We start from the raw sequence: 19,892 nt of genomic DNA on the forward strand, positions 1-19,892 counted from the left end.
GATTAAATTAAAACGATTCATCCTAACTGCGATTTGCGAACTTCCGGACAGTGAAGACTTCACTTCCGGCAGCCAATCACAGAACGCTTTGTTGCGTAGGCGTGGCCGATGTCAGAGCGAGCGTGTGCGCCATTACGTGCCTTTTCAAGGTTTCATATTAATCGGAGGAGTAGTTACCGCGCTATGGCGATTTCTTTACCAAACTCCGCAAGCCGTTCGCTTTGGACCAAACCATTGCATGTAAATAGAGGGGGGGGATTGTCACCGGACTCGCAAGCCGTTCGCTTTGGACCAAACCATTGCATGTAAATAGAGGGGGGGGATTGTCACCGGACTCGCAAGCCGTTCGCTTTGGACCAAACCATTGCATGTAAATAGAGGGGGGGGGGATTGTCACCGTACTCGCAAGCCGTTCGCTTTGGACCAAACCATTTCATGTAAATAGAGGGGGGGGATTGTCACCGTACTCGCAAGCCGTTCGCTTTGGACCAAACCATTTCATGTAAATAGAGGGGGGGGGGGGGGATATAATTTTAGATATATATATAGTACGGGCATTGGCAAGGAACGGGCACCCACGTACGGGCAATGCCCTAGTTTTATAAAACGAAACAATTTTTTTCCTTTATCTTGCATTTAATGAAAAGCAGGTAAATTGGAAAACCTGTTTGGAGATGACCTGAAACATTGCATTGGATGGGTGATTTACTGTGGGAAATCTAACATTTGGCTTGGCCGTGTGCCCGCAAAAACTTTCAGTGGGGCAGACAGACAAACCTGACTTTTGGAAGACGTCAATATATGTAATTTAATGCTCTCGTTATAACTACACCGGATAACAATGTATCATCCAATCTAGCTTTGTAAAGAATAAACCCAGAACTAAATAATTAATTGACTAGATTACAACCAACGGAGGTTCTTCGCTATGTGTGACCTTTCCTGTCCTGTTGTATTTTTCAGACAAATCCCACGTATCTGGCGAAACTCATCTTCCAGATGCCTCAGAAGAAATCGATGGATTCCATGGACACCATGATCTATACTTTGTACAATTATGCTTCGAATCAACGTGAGGAATACCTCATCCTCAAGCTGTTCTGCACGGCTCTGCAAGAGGAAATCAAGTAAGCAATACTGGCTCCAAAACGTTATTTGTACCGGCATGTGAGTTTCTTTTTGTGAATGAATTATGTAACTTTCTGAAGTCTGTTATATTTTGTACAATAGACATGTCTTGGAATGTAAAGACAGAAATCCAGTAACAGCGACAGCACACAAACAATGATGTAATCGTATAAAATCGTGTAGTGATAAGAACACTGGACAGTTATCCTAAGAGTCGGTATGGTTCAAAGCTCTAGATCGGGGAAGAAATATAAATTCTTAGTTTCTGAAAACTGAAAAAGTTTCAAAAAGATCACCATTTTGTTATTGGTTTTTCAGTATAAGCCCATGTGTCTCACTGATGACCTTTCGAGAGGAGACATTCTGGCTACCTGACCCCGCCTGTCCGACTTGCATGCATTGCTACACTTTATGGTTGACTCTTATATGCCCTAAGCACAACTTGAGATGGCACTAAGATGCTGCCTGTGACAAGACAGAATCAGTTACATCCCCTTTAGCACAAAAAAATACATATAAATGATTCAACACAATCGTGTGTAGTTCCTGAAACAGATGAGCAGTGTTGAGTGTCAGAAAGGATGTTAGTCAACATGAATAGCTATTGCTCGTTTGTACTTTCACAGGCAGGGTGATTCAACAATGTGTGTGCCATCCTTAGGATGGACGTTAAATGGATGCCGACATTAGTTGATGGACGTTAAAAATCCCACATTGTACTTTGTGAACAGCAGGTGAGCTATCGCCAGCATCATGAACAAATTACAAATTCCTGCCCTACCTACTGCTGGGAGAGGGATACTCACAACCTGTTCACCATGTTTTGTCCGAATCCGTCAATAACGTTTTGAAATATCATGCTCTATAAATTTTTTGGCCCATTCACTCAACGGTGAAGATTCCCTTAAAAACTTCCTGATCCGGATCTGAATCTGGATCTTCACCAAAATATAATTAATTAGTCCTTGTCACGCATTGAACCTGTCCACCAAATTTACTCCAAACCCGTCCATAAATTTTTGAGATGTCCTGCTCACAGACAGACAAGCAGACAGACAAGGGTGAAAACATAATGTCCGTCCATCTTCATTGAGAGAGGTAATTACATATACAAGATTTAATGGAGCCCTATTTATCATGGTCCGTTTTAGAACCTCGGTATGACGATGTTTCATAACCATGATATATTTGATCAAGTCCTTTTGTTGGCATGCAGGTCCAAGGTTGACGAGCTACAGGAGATAGTTAAAGGAAACCCAACCGTGGTGAAAATGGTTGTAAAGTTTCATCGGATGGTCCGAGGACAAAATGCTCTGCGAGAAATTCTTTCTCCATTGGTTGACATTGTGCAGGACAAGTCTCTCATCATCAATATTGACCCTGTGGACATCTATAAAATATGGGTTAACCATATGGAGAGCAAGTCTGGAGAGGCGAGGTATGGGCAATCACAACACAGTTTGCACAAATTTATTTTAGGATCATTTGTTTTGTCAAACAAAAATTGCATAAAACCATAATGGAAAAGAGATGGCTTTTTACAACTTTGTTTACAATTATCCTACTATTAATTTGCAATTGCCCACTGACTTTCACACCAATACAAATTTTGTATTACGGACCCTAGGTATCAAAACACTGCATATTGTTATGTCGGTGGGGTAGGGGGATATATAAATTTAGGTAGATCTGCATAGGTAGGTGCTCCGATGATCGTGGGTAGCAAGAACCATCTCAATGTAAATAAGTAGAGGACCTGTCTAGCCCGTATGTCAGATTAAGTGTATCTTCGTCCCCATTACGAAGAATGGGGCATGTTAAGTAGTTGTAGGGATTATGTTAATTCCCCTGTGTGTCAAACCTGTGATCATACATGTGTCCCGTATGGCAATGCACCATAGACATTAGTTAGGCCCATTAGCGCACACACTAATTAAATCCCCCCTCTGCTACAATAACCATAAAACTCACCGGAAGCCAGTTCGGGGCACTGCCGATGCAGCCACAGCCAGCCACATCACCAGCTGGCATAGCAACACAAATCGAGCAAGCCAGGCAATAGCCACGCCGACCTTGCATGATTGGTCAAGGCAAAAAGCAAGAAGCAGCTTGCTGAGTGGTGAAGCAAGAGCAAGGGAAGCGACAGACTGATTGGTGACCGACCAATGGGATGAGAGAGACGTGGCGCAGCTGTTGGTGGAGAATTGAGCCTGTGATGTTGGCCGGCAGGGATTGCCAGAGAGAGAGAGAGAGAGAGATGACGTCAAGAGGGGTTGACAAAAATTGAAGGAGACCGACATTTTCTCTCTCTCATCCCTGCTCGTTGAAGAGACCTTGGTGCCTGGACCTCATTTGTTCTTGCCCTCATGCCTTCTTTCACCCTCAACCCTCTCTCCTTTCTGACCCGAATGTTGGGTGCATCGCAGACCATGCCGAATCCGGGAGGAGATTGCATGGCTGTGGAGGCAGGTTGCACGCCCGCTCGCTCGCTTGGCGCAAGAGGCTTTATCGAGGCCTGGTGAATGGGGGCGCGTCGGGGCCTTGTTCCCGTCAACTGGAGCCGTGCCGGGCGACTGCGCTCGGAGCCTGACATCCCTGATGATCCCTGACACTGCAGTCAGACAGAGCTAAGCCGCACCACAGAACACAACGTTCCTTTCGTAAATTCTCCCTTGTGCTTTGAAGTGAGGTGTGTGGGATCCCAACTTAGGACATTTATTTACTGGCACGTCCATTGTTTCGGGTTCCGTTTAATAAATATTACTTTTGTACATTCTCATTCCGTTTTCGGTGTGAGTTTAATTACTTTGCAGGTTTGAAGACTGCGTGCGGATCGCATCAGGTAAAGCTCCCGCTTCTTCTTCTCTTTTTCGCCCATGCTTGTCGAGTGAAATCCATATTTGATCGTCGCCTCAAAGTAAGCTCGGTTTGTCATCTGTGGGTGCTCTGTCTTAATAGAGCCATCCACACGACAATATATTGAACAATCAGTTTCAAATGGAGCACCTTGCCACTATTTTGGAATTATACATTCCCAAGCTCTCTGCCTGTATCACAGAAGGCCACCTTCATTCTTGGATTTCTAACTTCCTCAACTCATGCAGTCAATGTGCTGCCATCATTGAAGCCCTCTGCTACCCCCACCCAGTAGAGGCTGCATTTCCCCCAAGGCAGCGTTTTGGGCCCAGTCTTGTTCCTCCATTATAACCCTTCAAATGATCGGATAGCCCTTTCTTCTTTTTACAGATTACCCCACATTGTGTCATATCGTACAGTATCCCATCCCTCTGCCAGGCAGAGAACAGCTTAGTCTCAGTCTCTCTCTCTCTCTCTCTCTCTCTCTCTCTCTCTCTCTCTCTCTCTCTCTCTCTCTCTCTCTCTCTCCCTCTCTCCCCCTCTCCCTCTCCCTCTCCCTCTCTCTCTCTCTCCCCTCTCTCTCCCTCTCCCCTCTCTCTCCCCCTCTCTCTCCCCTCTCTCTCCCCTCTCCCTCCCCTCTCTCTCCCCCTCTCTCTTCCCTCTCTCTTCCCTCTCTCTCCCCTCTCTCCCCTCTCTCTCCCCTCTCTCTCCCCTCTCTCTCCCCTCTCTCTCCCCTCTCTCTCTCCCTCCTGATTTGGAAATGATGAGACTTTGGTCTGATAAATGGAACCAGTCCTTCAATGCTGAATGTAACAAGTCCTTCAATGCTGGAAAAATATTCGTCTCACTGATCTCTCTGGAATGATCATCAAACGAACTAACCTATATATTTCCTTGGTTATCCAATGGAAGAGGTTCAGTCTCTTGAACGTACTTATATGCCTCAACATCAGCCTTGACCTTTCCTGGGCTGACTACATGGCAAAGCTGACCTTCCTACCACTTGTAGGTTCCATGCTTTCTTCAAGTAGACCCCTTTTGGTTAAACTTCCAAAATCCAAGCTGACTGCACATCTTATAACACTTTTATTCCTCGCATCCCTGATCGATGAAACCACCTTCCAGAGACTGTTCTATCTCACTCGTCTGTCCAGGACTTCAAGAAAGCAGAGCACTGTCATCTCTTGTCATCACCAATTTTGACCCATTGGAGAAACGGATTGGAGACTTCATGCCAGATATGGATTGCTATCATTGTTAATACTAGGGTGTGCCCATACGTGGGTGCAAAAAAACATGCGTGCAAACAACAACAACAAAAAAAAACTTTGAAACCACGTGGCAGTAACGACCACAGAACCCCCCCCCCCCCCCCCTCTATTTACATAAAATGGTTTGGTCCATTCGCAAAGCCAAAGCGAACGGCTTGCGAGTACGGTGACCATACCTTGGGAACCACTTGTCCGATTAATTTCAAACCTTGAAAAGGCACATCCTCGGGTCCCCAGCAATATACCTGGCAAGTTTCAAGTATATCGGACCCGTGGTTGTCGAGAAACAGCGGTCACAGACACACACACATACACACAGAGATTACTGGAATTATAGATAGACTAGGGCATGCCCGTACTATATATATATCTAAAATTATATCCCCCCCCTCTATTTACATGAAATGGTTTGGTTCATTCGCAAAGCCAAAGCGAACGGCTTGCGAGTACGGTGACAATCCCCCCCCTCTATTTACATGAAATGGTTTGGTCCATTCGCAAAGCCAAAGCGAACGGCTTGCGAGTACGGTGACAATCCCCCCCCCCTCTATTTACATGAAATGGTTTGGTCCATTCGCAAAGCCAAAGCGAACGGCTTGCGGAGTTTGGTAAATAAATCGCCATAGCTCGGTAACTACTTCTCCGATTAATATGAAACCTTGAAAAGGCACATCCTCGGGTCCCCAGCAATATACCTGGCAAGTTTCAAGTATATCGGACCCGTGGTTGTCGAGAAACAGCGGTCACAGACAAACACACAGACACACACACACACAGAGATTACTGGAATTATAGATAGATGAAAAGAGTAGTGTTCTCCATTTTTAATTGAAACGTTTAAACTTAATGCCCTTTGTTTTATTCCTTTATTTCCTTTGTTCGGTTAGTTATTATTATTATTTTTCTTCCTAAAGTGTGGTAATCTGGTGTATATGAGCATTTAAACAAAAATGTTTAATTATTTCAGCACTAACATAGCGCTTTATTGAACTTGATGTTGTTGAAAGATTAAGCGATGCCCCAATTTGAGTTGAATTGACCAGTGGTTTAAGGTTAATTTGTTGTGATTTGTCCGTTAGCAATCTACCATATGACGTGACGGCAGAGGGTGCCTTAGCTCATGAAGAAGTTCGCAAGCGCCTTGAGACTGCTGAGCAGAACCTGTTCTCCAACACCGATAAGCTCCTTTCTTCCATCATTTCTTCCGTCGATCAAATTCCGTAAGCTGTGCTGTTCAGCACATACTCATCTTTTTTTTGTGAATTTGCTGCTTGATTTTCTTGGTGAATGTGTTAGTTGTCAATTGGCTTGTTCCTTTTTAGGTTCATTCCTGCCATCTTCTTCCTCTTCTTGCTGTGTTTCAACAGCTTGTTCACCCCGATGTGTCCTTCTCCTCCTCCCCTTGATCTCACTCTCACTTTTACTCTGCTGTTGGTGTTTTCACCCCTTCTCCATTTTGTTCCCTTCTATTCTGCTCTAGCTCTTCTATGAGCCTCGATCATGTATGCAAAAAAAAACAAAAAAAAAACTAGAGGCTCTGTCCACTACCTGTAGGCCTCCCTCTTCTACGAGTTCCACTGACCATTCCTGTCAGCGATTTCTCGAGGTGGTGTTGGGACCTCATAATGTGACCAAAGTAGACCAGCTTTGGGCTGAGGATGATAGCACCTGGCGGAATAGGATGGTCGAGTGTCTGGAGGATGGAATCGTTTGTTCTCCTTGAAATCCAGGGAATCCAAAGCATCCGTCACCAATACCCTTTTAATAAGCCTGCATTCTCAACCTGTCTCTTTTTGTGGAGATCCATGTTTCAGCGGGATCGGTCACGACAGGGAATATGAGTGAGCGAACAAGTCCGATATTTGTTCCAACAGAGATAGTCCTGTCATCCCATGCCGTCTGCAAGGTATCCATTGTTGTTCTTCCACGTGATAACATTCTGTCGATCTCTGCAGTGTCCTGTCAGTGATATTTGACCCGAGAAAATGAAATGTTCTACTGACACGATACCCTCTCAATCAACCTGAAGCTGCTGTAGATTTGCTGCGGCCATGACCTTTGTTTTCTGAATGTTAAGGAATAATTCTGCTTTCTCATTTTCTTGCTTCACTGCCGTCAGTAATTCTGCCAGTCTGTTTCAGTCTCGGCCAGCAGAATGGTATCATCTGTATCCTGCAGATTATTCGGACACAAACCACCAACCCTGATCCCGACGCCGCAGTGCTTCCTGAAGCCAGCAATTGCTCCTCAGAAAGTTGTTCATTCATTAATTGTCAAAGTATTATTCGAATTGTCTTTAGCAACACTTTGTTGGAATGTAACATCAATGCTATGGTTCAATTATTTTCACAGCATCGAGCATCCTTCTTCTTGGGCAGTGGAATGAAAGACACACCTTTTCCAGTCAATGGGCCACACTCCTGTTTCCCTCATTTGTTGGCAGATTTTGGTCAATATGTCAATGCCTTCCTTCCCAAGTGATTTCCACAGCTCGTTCAGGATTTCATCACTCCAAGCTGACTTGCTGTTGATAATATCTCCCAGAGCTTTCCTAACTTCACTTTTCAGGATACCAGGTTCTGGAGGTGAAGCCTTGCTGTGCTATAAAAATGGGCACATGCCATCCTTTTTCTTATAAAGCATCTCAGTATAATTTTTCCATCTATTTTTCATTTCTTCCTCCTCAGCTAAACTTTCGCCATTTGCGTCCTTTACCACTCCATTCCTGTGTACGGACTTTCCTGTGACCTCCCTAACATTTTTTTAAAAAGGTCTCTTGTCTTGCCTTTTTACTGTTGTTTTATCGCTCTCTGCAGATGGAATGCACTTCCTTGTCTTTTCCTGCTTGCCTCTGGAAATCTGTGGTTAATTTCTTGCAAGCATCTCCTGTGTCTGACGTAGAGCTTCTGACATTATTCAGCAATCTTAATGGCTGTGTCAGACAACTATGGTGATCAGCTGCATTTTTTGGTTTATGAATGTGCTTCTGTGCATTTACAGAAATTGGTGTTTTGATATCTTGCCAGATGTAGTTTTGATATTGTAAATTTCAGAACAAAAAACGAATGCTGTTATTGACAAGAGTTGCAAACTGCTGGGACCAATTGACAGCGAATACACAAGTCCTCTTCACATTTGGCATATTCGTTTTTTGTTCTGAAATTTGTAACTTCCATCAAATGCAAAGATAATTTCTAATGTAGCTGAAAATGAATCTCCTTTATGTGACGATGTCAAATAGCCTGGTGTTGGCTTAGCGGTTCGGGTGCCGGCTTGGGATCCTAGGATCCTGGGTTCGAATCCCGATCGATCGCTGAATTAACGCCAGGGGGGTTGACTCAGCCTGTCATCCTTCCAAGGTCAGCAAATTGAGTACCAGCTTGCTGGGATGAATGATCAAGGTGTGTACCCCGACTTAGAATAGGTACACCGTATCCCTGCGCATCATAAGAGGCGATCAAGGGTTGGCGTCAGGAAGGGCATCCGGCCATAAAAAACATTGCCTTAAACAGGGAACCATGATTGTCATGGGATGGGCAAGGGCAAGGCTAACCCCCGCTCTAGCGGGGAAAATGGCCTTTAAAAAAACGATCATTCATTCATTTCATTCATTTTATGTGACGATGTACAGGGTGGCTTGAAAGTCGCTTTACCCCTCCCAAGTAAAGCATTCGTTCTTGAAAACTTTTAATATACATGTTTTCTTGTACAATAATTAATCAGTCATTGTATCTGAATGCGCTCCATCATTCACCTTGCATCACCAAATCCGTTGCCATGTCCTCTCAGACATCTTGTGTAGCATTTGTGGAGTCATCTGTGCAAAAGAGGCCACAAATGCAGCGTGCAATTCGTCAGTCGTCCAATACCGGTTTGTCGACACTTTCTCCTTTACGAAGACCCACAAAGAGTAGGCTGGAGCCGTTCGATCTGGTCTATGTGGTGGTCACGGTGGAGGAGTTGGTGATGTTGGTGATTCGTGTCCAATCCATCATTGAGGGAACGTTTCAGTGAGATAGTCCCAAACTTGCAACGCAAAATGCGCGGGTGCTCCGTCCTGTTGAAACTAGACACTTTCAGCTATATCTGCAGTAACAAGTCGTGGTACCAGCCAGTTTCTTAACATATGATCGGAAGCTCCACCGTTTGTCAGTCCATCAAATAAAAAAGGGGCCAAATGAATGTTTTGAGGTCATTCATGCCCATATCATCTCGTATTGAGGATGATGCTCCAATTCCAATATGAAATGTGGATTTAAAGGATGGTTTGAAGGGAATGATTGGGTGAAAATTCCAAGCTTTTTTTTTTACGTTATATGTAGATAACCTCTCATCAAATTATTTAATGTACTTTCACATTAGGTATTCATTCGTTTGTAAATGTTGTCTTTACCAGATATGGGATGCGGTACGTTGCAAAAGTGTTACGTGACTCACTGCATGATAAGTTTCCCAATTCCACCGAGGATGAAATTTACAAGGTAGGATTCCCCATTGGTGTTGTTTCTGTACAAGTTGGTTAATATTGTAACAAAGTAGGAGCTTGTGTGTACGTTGTATGCATTTCACAAGAACACCTCAGAAAACTGACCTTTTGTGGTGTGAAAGTAAAAAATGTACCACAAGGTAGGGTCAAGTTCATTAAAACCTACACTTTGTTTTTAATGTGATGCGTATTTAACTTCAAAAGTTGGTGATTTGACGGTGCTGCAGGTGACTTACAGCAAATGTTCGTTTCAGTTTCCATAACACTCAAGTTCAGAAATAACCAGAGCAACTTGTTTTTAAGATGTATTTTTCTTACACAGGAAACTGTGCAAGAATAATTTTATAGTTCATTAAAAGTGAGGGACGCAAAGTACACCGTCTGGAAAAAGAAATGCAGTTGTTATCCTTTCAAATAGTGTCTCGTGTGTTTTTGGTATAAAATTATCAATTACACATTTTAACACTAATCTTATTTGTTAAAAGCCATTTCTTTGTGGGTTTTTTTTAACAGACAATTTTAAATGTTTACCGTCTTTCCTCCGGTCTAGCTCCTGGTTTAACTCCTAAGAGCCAGGCTGACTGCCCACTTCAACTCGTATTTTTCACTTTCCCATCTGTGGAACTGCCTTCCCTAAGCTGTTCCATGCCCCTGTTCTGAAACTTTCATTTTGCACGTTTTTAATGGATGAGAAACACCCGCTCCTTTCAGGAGCATTGGCATGTCACCTCCACCGCTACTTCGAACATATCAAAATGTTTCTCCAACATATTTCAAAATTTGGTGGAGATCCGCCAAGCCCTGTTTTTATGCCTCTGCTGACGAAGTCGCCAGAGGCATTATGTTTTCAGGTTGTCGCTTCCTCCGTAATAGGTTTTCGTTGCCGTGATAACTTGAGAACGGCTGAAGGGATCTTAGTCAAACTTGGTGAAGGTATGTATAATGATTGCACATCGGATTTTTATGTAAAAAAAGGAAAAATATTTTTTCACATAAAACGGCTTTTTTGCGCGCAAAAAAATTATTTTGCTATTTTCGGAGGAAAAAAAAATTTCGCCCTTTTTCGGGAAAAAGAAAATAAAATGCCCTTTTTGGTCGAAAATGTCTGGCAACGCTAAAAAAAAATTGGGAATTTTTCGAAATTTTTAACTGCGATCGAAATTTTTACCTGCGATCGAAATTTTTAACTGTGATCGATCTCAAAAACAAAACGTTGCGTCCACTTGCGTGCGTTGCGTCCCCAGCGTGTACAGCAGTGAGGCGGTGTACTACAGTGAGAGAGTGTACACAAAGTGTGAACAAGTCTCCTATCAAGATGAGTGCTGCTCTTCGTGACAAGTGGCTGAAGGAATTCAACGCTGGCGGCGATGGGGCCACCTTCAAGTACGTGTCGAGTGACACGGCTTTCTGTCGAGCTTGTGAAAAGACTTTCCGGGCGAAGCAGAAGTCTGAGCTGGCCCAACATGTCCGAGGAGACCGCCACAAGAGCAACTTGGCCTTGAAGAAGAAGAGGACGGTCACGCAAGCCACCATGGAGGACTTTGGTGGTGGAAAGAGGAACAAGTGCGACGTCGTGGCTCAGGAGCTGTGCCAGGCCATGCTGGCCGCTGGCATCCCATGGTCGAAATTGGAAAACTCTGCCCTCCGGTCGTTCCTGGAGAAGCACATCACTCTCCAGATCCCCGATGAAAGCTGGATTCGAAAGCACTACCTCGACAAGTGCTACGACGAGGCCTTGGCGGGGATCCGTGTCGACCTCGGACAGCAGCCCATCTGGCTGTCCGTCGACGAGACGACCGATTCGGCAGGTCGATATGTGGCCAACATCATCGCGGGACGCTTGTCCAAGGAGGGGTACTTTCGTCCCCACCTCGTCCAGTGCATGTTTCTGGAGAAGACCAACTCCGGGGAGATCGTGCACGCAGTCAATGACACGCTGCGCTACCTTTGGCTTGATTTCAAGCCGGAGTGCCTCAAGGTCCTTGTCAGCGACGCCGCGGCCTATATGATCAAGGCCGGCCATGCCCTGAAGGAACTCTTCCCGGATTTGCTGCATGTGACTTGCGTTGCCCACGCGCTCCACCATGTCTGCGAGACAGTCCGAGAAATGTTCAAGGACGTCAACGACCTGATTGCCACGACGAAGAAGGTGTTCGTCAAAGCCCCGTCACCTGTTGTCCTTTGGAAGGAGCAGCAGCCCAATCTTTCTCTCCCCCCGGAGCCCATTCTGACTCGGTGGGGGACGTGGATCGACGCCGCGGTGTTTTACGCCGAGCACTCCGAGGCCGTCAAGGACATTGTGGACCAGCTGAACGATGACGACGCGATGGCAATCCGGAGTGCCAAGGACCTGTTCGGAAAGGCGGACATCAAGCTCAGTTTGGTCTTCTTAAATGCCCACATGTCGTTCATCCCGAAGATCCTTAAGCAGCTGGAGGAGGCCGGCATGGAACTGACCAAGGCCTTCCAGCTCCTTGATCAGGCCAAGGAGGAGCTCGAAAAGATCCGAGGCTGCCGTAAGGAGATCCTGCTCACCAAGTTCAAGGCGGTGCTGCAGCGCAATCCCGACATTGGTGTGCTGAGGACAGTTGCTTTGATCCTGGATGGAGATCAGCACGGATCTGACGTTGGTGTGCCGGCTGGAGTCAAGCTTGCCGACATTCCCCTCTTGAGGTACTGCCCCATCGTCAGCGTCGACGTGGAAAGGTCCTTCTCCGTCTACAGAAACGTCCTCACCGACCGCCGACACCGCCTCACCAAGGAGAACATTACCAAGATAATGATTTCAAACACCTACTTTAACCGTTCCTAAAAGGGTCTTGTCAATTTCTTCTAGTCCTCTACTTATCAAACAATGCGGTTGCAATAAAGGTACCTGAACATCATTTTTTACCTGTTTACTAGCCCAGAGTGCTTAATGTTGTGCAGGAAAAAGCTTACCATTTTTTGTTCTTTTTTTGACTGATTTCTGAAAAACTTGGTAATAATAAAAAATGAATTAAATGGGGGAAAAAATATTTCGTGATTTTTTCACATTAAAAAAAAAAAATTCCGCTTTTCAAAACATAAAAGGCCTATTTTCTTAACATAAAAATCCGTAGTCTAATAATGATGTAAAGATTAACTCATTATATTTTGGGGGGAAAGTTCAAAGGTAAAAGTCCTAATAGGTCTTTAACTTGAAAATAGCTGAAGTGATCTAATTCAAACTTGGTACACATATGTATAATGATGTAAAGATTAACTGATTCAATTTTGGGGTCAAGAGGTCAAAGGTCAAAGTCTGTAATAAGTCTATAACTTGAACGGCTAAAGGGATCTAATTCAAACTTGGTACAGATATGTATAATGATGTAAAGATTAACTGATTAGATTTTGGGGTCCCGAGGTCAAAGGTCAGAGGTCATGTCAGGTAAAAATATGATAACTTGTTAGCAGCTGAGGGGATTTAAATTAAAACTTGGTACAGGTATGTATAATGATGTAAACATGAACTGATTACATTTTGGGGTCCTGAGGTCAAAGGTCAGAGGTCATGTCAGGTACAAATGTGATAACTTGAGAACAGCTGAATGGATTTAAAGCAAACTTGGTACAAGTATTATAATGATGTAATAATGTGGGTGGAGGCATATCAGTCGACGTTGTGACGTCGAAGAGTGTCATTCTAGTTTTCTATGATTTTCAGATGTTTGAAAATCCTCTTTTGTTGAACTTTCAATACTTGAGAACATTGAACTTAAATTATATTATGAATGAGCAAACAAACAAACAAAAAATACACATATCAAATGTTTTTACAGCTTAATTGTTTAAAAAATTTGTTTTGTATATATATTTATTTATTCTTTTGTTTACAAAATTGAGGCATTAGTCTCAAATGGTGGAGTATTTGCTCAAAAAAGTGATTCATTGATCCTTTTATTTGGAAGATTTTTTTTTTTGGAAGATAACAAAATAATGCAAAAATAGAATGGAATAAAGCAATATAAAATAGCTCCAACATTTGCAGAACAGTACGCCAAACAACATAAAGCGATGAGTATCTCGCCATGCAAGTTCAAAAAACAAACAATCAGTAAGACCCATAAACTTACAAAGTTCATGAACTTTGTAAAATAATGGAAATAAAAAAGAACAAGCATTCTGAGTATTGCATTGCAATACATGTCCCCTACCAAAGTTCAAAGTGCCATAACTTTGTCAAAAATGATCGAATATGCAAATTTATGCACGGTTGATGCTGGTTTTCAAACTTGATCTGAGGTATGCTGAGACACGTGTGTCACGCCTCGCCTCGTTGATAAGCCTGCAAGGTCGCTCCGTGGAGCAGCCTGCACATATTGCACTGTGTGAATTATATAATTACCAACTCACGGTCTGAGGTACGAGTGATTCAAGAGATATCCATTTTGTTTTTTAATATTTTCGTTTAATTAATGATATCTGCCACACCACGTGCCCTATCGCAAATTCCAAAAGGACATTTTAGTAGACTGGCATGCTGAACAGATCTGTGAAGTCTCCCCTCGATTGGATCAAAAATGAGGGAGGGGCTCGGTTTTAAAGGTTCATGCTGAAAAACGTCATAACTCTGAAACCATGTGACGCATGACGTCATGCTCGGTGACTTTTTTGTCCGTCATGGATATGCGATTCTGCCTGCAAAGTTTGGCCTCGATCTTTTCAGCCGTTGCAGAGAAAAAGGGGTTTTCGTGTTTTCATGAAAAACAATATGGCGGCCGAACCACGTCACATGTGACGTCATAATTACCATTAAACTATTCTACAGACCGAGTCCCCCCTACGGTGAAAATTTGATCTCAATCAGTCCTATTATTGCAGAGAAAATATTTTTAAAAGGAAATTAAAACTTAAAATGGCACGAAGTTAAGGATCATCAGAATTATCAGAATTCCCAAAGTTCAAAGTGCCATAACTTTTTCAAAAATGATCGAAACGTCGTGAAGTTCGAACTTGATCTGTAACTTATCATGAGGAAACCATGTGCCAAGTTTGAAATCATTAGCATTAAGGGTTTAGAAAAAAAGTCCGGAAAACTGTTCTTTGCGTGACGGACTGACAGACTGACAGACTGACAGACTGACAGACTGACTGACGGACGGACAGACGGACAGACAGACAGACGGAGGGACGGCGTGCAAACCTATAGTCCCCTCTGGTGTACACCGGTAGGGGACTAATAATGGAAATAAAAAAGAACAAGCATTCTGAGTATTGCATTGCAATACATGTCCCCTACCAAAGTTCAAAGTGCCATAACTTTGTCAAAAATGATCGAATATGCAAATTTATGCACGGTTGATGCTGGTTTTCAAACTTGATCTGAGGTATGCTGAGACACGTGTGTCACGCCTCGCCTCGTTGATAAGCCCGCAAGGTCGCTCCGTGGAGCAGCCTGCACGTATTGCACTGTGTGAATTATATAATTACCAACTCACGGTCTGAGGTACTGGCGATTCAAGAGATATCCATTTAAAAAAAAAAATTTTTCGTTTAATTAACGATATCTGCCAAACCACGTGCCCTATCGCAAATTACAAAAGGACATTTTAGTAGCCTGACATGCTGAACAGATCTGTGAAGTTTCCCAGACTCACGACAGACTGACGGACTGACGGACTGACGGACTGACGGACTGACGGACTGACGGCGTGCAAACCTATAGTCCCCTCCGGTGTACACCGGTAGGGGACTAATAAGCTTACCTTTGCCAAAGGAGTCTATGCGAACAGGCACAAGCGAACAACGTAAATGAATTTTTTTCATATGTAACCACTGAATTATTTGTAACTAATTTATAGGAATATACAAGGAGACTCATGCAAAGAAAAAAAAATTATACAACATAGTTATAGCACAACAAAAATGATGCCGGATCGGTCTCTTGGACCCAGCCCTACATCTAAGGGTTATGCACACGCTGCTATTTAGATTCACGAAAATCCGAGCCTGCGTATGTACGGCCCGGCTGGGCCTGACCTGTGTACATGACGTGTCACGTGACGTGCATGCACGTAACAATCGTAACATGCACCATGCATGATTCATTCCCCGAGAGCTTTAGACTGGTAACAAATTATCATGCATGCCCGCAGCATTAAAACTTGAATGGGATTGGCTTTTACATTAACGGCGCATTAACAAAGAGTTCAGCAAAACACAGTAACCAAAAATAAAAGGAGACATCAAGTTATAACAAGAAGAAGATTTATGTAGATTGTGCACGTTATAATACAAGTGAGTCAGACGTGATTAAGGAAGGCCAACATTCAGGGGTTTCCTTTATTACGAATTCACTTGACTAAAAAAAAAAACAATTACTACTCCTAAAAGTGTGGACCTTTGTAATTTGTGGGTGCAGGGAGGGGGGGAGGGGAATGGGGGGTATGCACCCAATGGGTTGATGTAAAACAATGGCCTGGCATAAATTCCGATACCAATGTTTTTTTTAAAAAGCCAAATATTGGCCGATACATCAGTTAAAAACTATATATCGGTTGGGCTTCAGTTAACTCTGCTTTTTCTGTAACCTGCACACATCTGTATGCTCCCCACTCGTGTGCCCTGCCACCCCCACGTGTGTCCTGCCTTCCCCAACGCACATCCCGCCATCCCCACACTCATCCCGCCACCCGACCACCTGCCCTGCCACCATGACCGTGTGTCCCACCACCCCCATACGCATCCCACCTTTCCGATGCGTGTCCTGCCATCCCCACAATGCATTCCGTCACCCCCACGTGCATCTCGCCCTCTCCACGTGCACCCCACTGCCCTCGCCACATGTCACCACGTGCATCCCACTGCCCTCGCCACATCTCCCCATGTGCACCCCACTGCCCTCACCACATGTCCCCACATGCATCCCACTGCCCTCGCCACATGTCCCACGTGCATCCCACTGCCCTCGCCACATCTCCCCGTGTGCAACCCACTGCCCTCACCACATGTCCCCACGTGCATCCCACTGCACGTCCTGCCACCCCCACTGCGCTTCCAGTCTCCCCCACCACGCAGCCCACCATCCCCATGAGCGTTCTGCCACGTTCCTGCTGGGACCGTTGCTTGCTGACAAAAAAGGATAGTACCGCGATCAATATAGCAATCACCAATGCTGTAATCACTTCTGTCAAAGATAGAAGAATCAAGAAGAATACGATGAGTCATGAGGTGAGGAAAGCGTGTGATAAAGACGGCGGATGCACCACCTAAATGGACCATTGCTTGCTGACGTGGATAGACCTGGTAACACCGGATTGGTCAATGCCGCAACCAATCGACGAGTGAATAAAGGCGACATAGCGACAGCCACATAACCAACCTTTATTTATAATTGTAGACGGGCCACATGTATGGATGTGCAAGAGCACCGTCACAGCTATAACTACGTTGTACTACGTACTTAATAGAAGTACTAATTCTTACTGAATAGAGGGTGCAGCTTGCATCAAAAAGTGAGCAAACTCTGGTTTTGCATTCAAGATAAACTTTATCCCTCCACATGCACACCTGTTTATACTCAGTTTTTTCTTTTAATGGCAGTAACCTGTTCAGGCAAGATGATGTGTTAGCAATAATCAATTTTATTTTGGAATCAGTATGAATGAATGAATGAATGAATATGAATGAATATTTTGAATATGAATGAAATATGAATGAATGAACTGATTTTGGAATCAGTATGCAAGTAATAATTGTATATTGTTGTGTGAATAAACGATGCGATTGATGAATGACATTTACATCAATCTAGTTTGAGGCAGTATAATTGAGGCATAATGTTCACTCGCATTCCAAATCAATTTAGCCGTTAGATATGTCTAAGTGAGCTGTCTGACAAATCCCAATCACAGTATGAACTACTACTTCTCTTCCACTAGATCGTTGGGAACTTACTTTATTATCGCTACATGAATCCTGTCCTTGTGGCTCCGGACTCGTTTGGCGTTCTCGACCTTGCTGCTGGAGAACAACTGCATTTTGAGCAGCGACGGAACCTTGGTTCTTTGGCCAAACTACTGCAGCTTGGTGCCACTGGCAAGATGCTACCTGAAAGTCAGGCCCGCGCATCATCCCTCAACAACTACATCGGCCAGCTCTGGGTTAAGTTCCGGTACGTTTTCAAAGATACCTACATCAATGTACGCACATTTGATGACCTGCGTTTAAATGTATTACATAAGAATATCTTAACGGTTTAAATTCAAATAAATCTTTCAAATTATCATTGTTCGTTAACCACAAGCTGTGCGTTCAATTTCAAGATAGGTTTCATGGAGCTGCCCTCTTATTTGACATCTTCGGTGAACTATATTATCAAAAGTGTTGGGTATTTTGTATTTGGCTTTTTTGAATAATTAATTTCAAACATGATTTATATTTGGTTTCCCTAGTATTTGGTTCACCAGATTGTTTGACTTCTTGGAATCCTGGTCACAATTGGCTTTGTTGCTCTGGGTGTGGTTGCCACATTCCTTTGCATGATACCTTGTGTGCGGTCGTGATCCCCGACCATGCGACTGTATTATAAGAAAAGTTGTACTCATTTTATCACAAGATTGGAATTTGGGTTTTCGCTATAAGTCGAAGCACCCACTCCCAATGGAGGTGTGGGGGGAGCGAGGGATCATGTGTACATGTGTACATTGAGTCATACGCTTCTATATTTGTATTCATGCACTTCACATATCCTTAGCCTATGGTGTGTTGGACTCGGCCATGTTATTAGCCCCCATTGAACTTAGGGCTTTTGGATTTCGTCTCTTCTGTCTGTCCGTCCATTGAACTTAAGGCTTTTGGATTTCGTCTCTTCAGTCTGTCCGTCCGTCTGTTCGTACGTGCGTCCGCGACCATATCTCGGAGATGTATGGACCGATTTTGTTCATACTTGGCAAAAAGACAACACATGATGATATACATATGCACATCATTTTGTTTCAAGATGCAATCAAACATGCCCAACTGGCGGCCATTTTAGTTGTGAAAAAACCCATGTTGAACACGTCCTCAACCATTTCTCAGACATGCATTTACTGATCTTGTTCAAACTTGGTACACAGGTAATGAATGATGGCGTACATATGCATGTCGTTTATTTTTGAGATCGGATCCAAGATGGCTGACTGGTGGGCATTTTGTTACTGAAACGTGTTCCCAACTATTTTTCCACATGTATGGACCAATTTTTTTCAAACTTAGAAAAAGCACAGCACATGATGGCATATATGTGCACCTCACTTTATTTTGCGATCTGAGCGAAGATGGCCGACTGGTAGACTGGAGGCCATTTTAGTTGTAAAAAATCCGATATTGATCACGTCCTCAACCACCTCTCGGACATGCATTTGCCAATATTGTTCAAACTTGGCACACAGATAATGAATGATGGCTTACATATGTACGTCATTTTCTTTCGAGATCAGATCCAAGATGACCGACTGGTGGCCATTTTGTTAATTAACAGTGTCCCCAACCATTTGTTCAACATGCATGGTCCGATTTTGTTAAAACTTTGCACAAGTACAATACATGATGGCATATACGTGCACTTCACTTTATTTTGCAATTGATCAAAGATGACCGACTGGTAGCCTGGTGGCCATTTTAGTTGCAAAAAACCCCGATATTGACCATGTCCTCAATCATTTCTCAGATATTCATTTATCGATCTTGTTCAAACTTGGCACACAGATATGAATGATGGGTTACATATATATATATATATATATATATATATTGAGGGAGTAGTTCAGTGACAAGACAACACAACACAAGACAGACACTGCACACATATATATATATATATAGATATATATATATATGTATGTGTTTATGTATATATATATATATATATATATCTTTATTATATTAAAGCAAACATATGTGGTTATGTTTGTTTATGTGCGACCAAAATGTCTTCTTCTTCTTCTTCAAATAAAATTAACACTCAAAACACAGTCCGTGAACTCTTAATTACGTTTAGACTGCTGAGACCCTTCAGACCTTTGATGACCCTTTAAGTCCTCCCTGAAGACCCAAAATACCCTTAAAGACACAAAAGACCCTGAAGACCCAAAATACTCCGAAGATCCAAAAGACCCCGAGGACCCAAAGCACCCCGAAGACCC

General features: G+C 43.4%; 1 protein-coding gene across 1 annotated transcript in view; it reads left to right on the forward strand.

Moving 5' to 3' along the window:
• The window catches only part of LOC137420992 (ras GTPase-activating-like protein IQGAP1), a 305,469-nt gene that overhangs the window by 186,913 nt on the left and 98,664 nt on the right, over positions 1-19,892 (forward strand). Inside the window, exons 25-29 of the mRNA XM_068106598.2 lie at positions 964-1,127; positions 2,345-2,566; positions 6,335-6,475; positions 9,652-9,736; positions 17,646-17,878. Of these exons, the coding sequence (XP_067962699.2) occupies positions 964-1,127; positions 2,345-2,566; positions 6,335-6,475; positions 9,652-9,736; positions 17,646-17,878 (845 nt within the window). The remainder of the gene's footprint in view (positions 1-963; positions 1,128-2,344; positions 2,567-6,334; positions 6,476-9,651; positions 9,737-17,645; positions 17,879-19,892) is intronic.

Source organism: Myxine glutinosa, chromosome 2 (genome assembly GCF_964187855.1).
Source record: "Myxine glutinosa chromosome 2, kmMyxGlut1.1, whole genome shotgun sequence".
In the NCBI taxonomy this organism is placed as follows: domain Eukaryota; kingdom Metazoa; phylum Chordata; class Myxini; order Myxiniformes; family Myxinidae; genus Myxine; species Myxine glutinosa.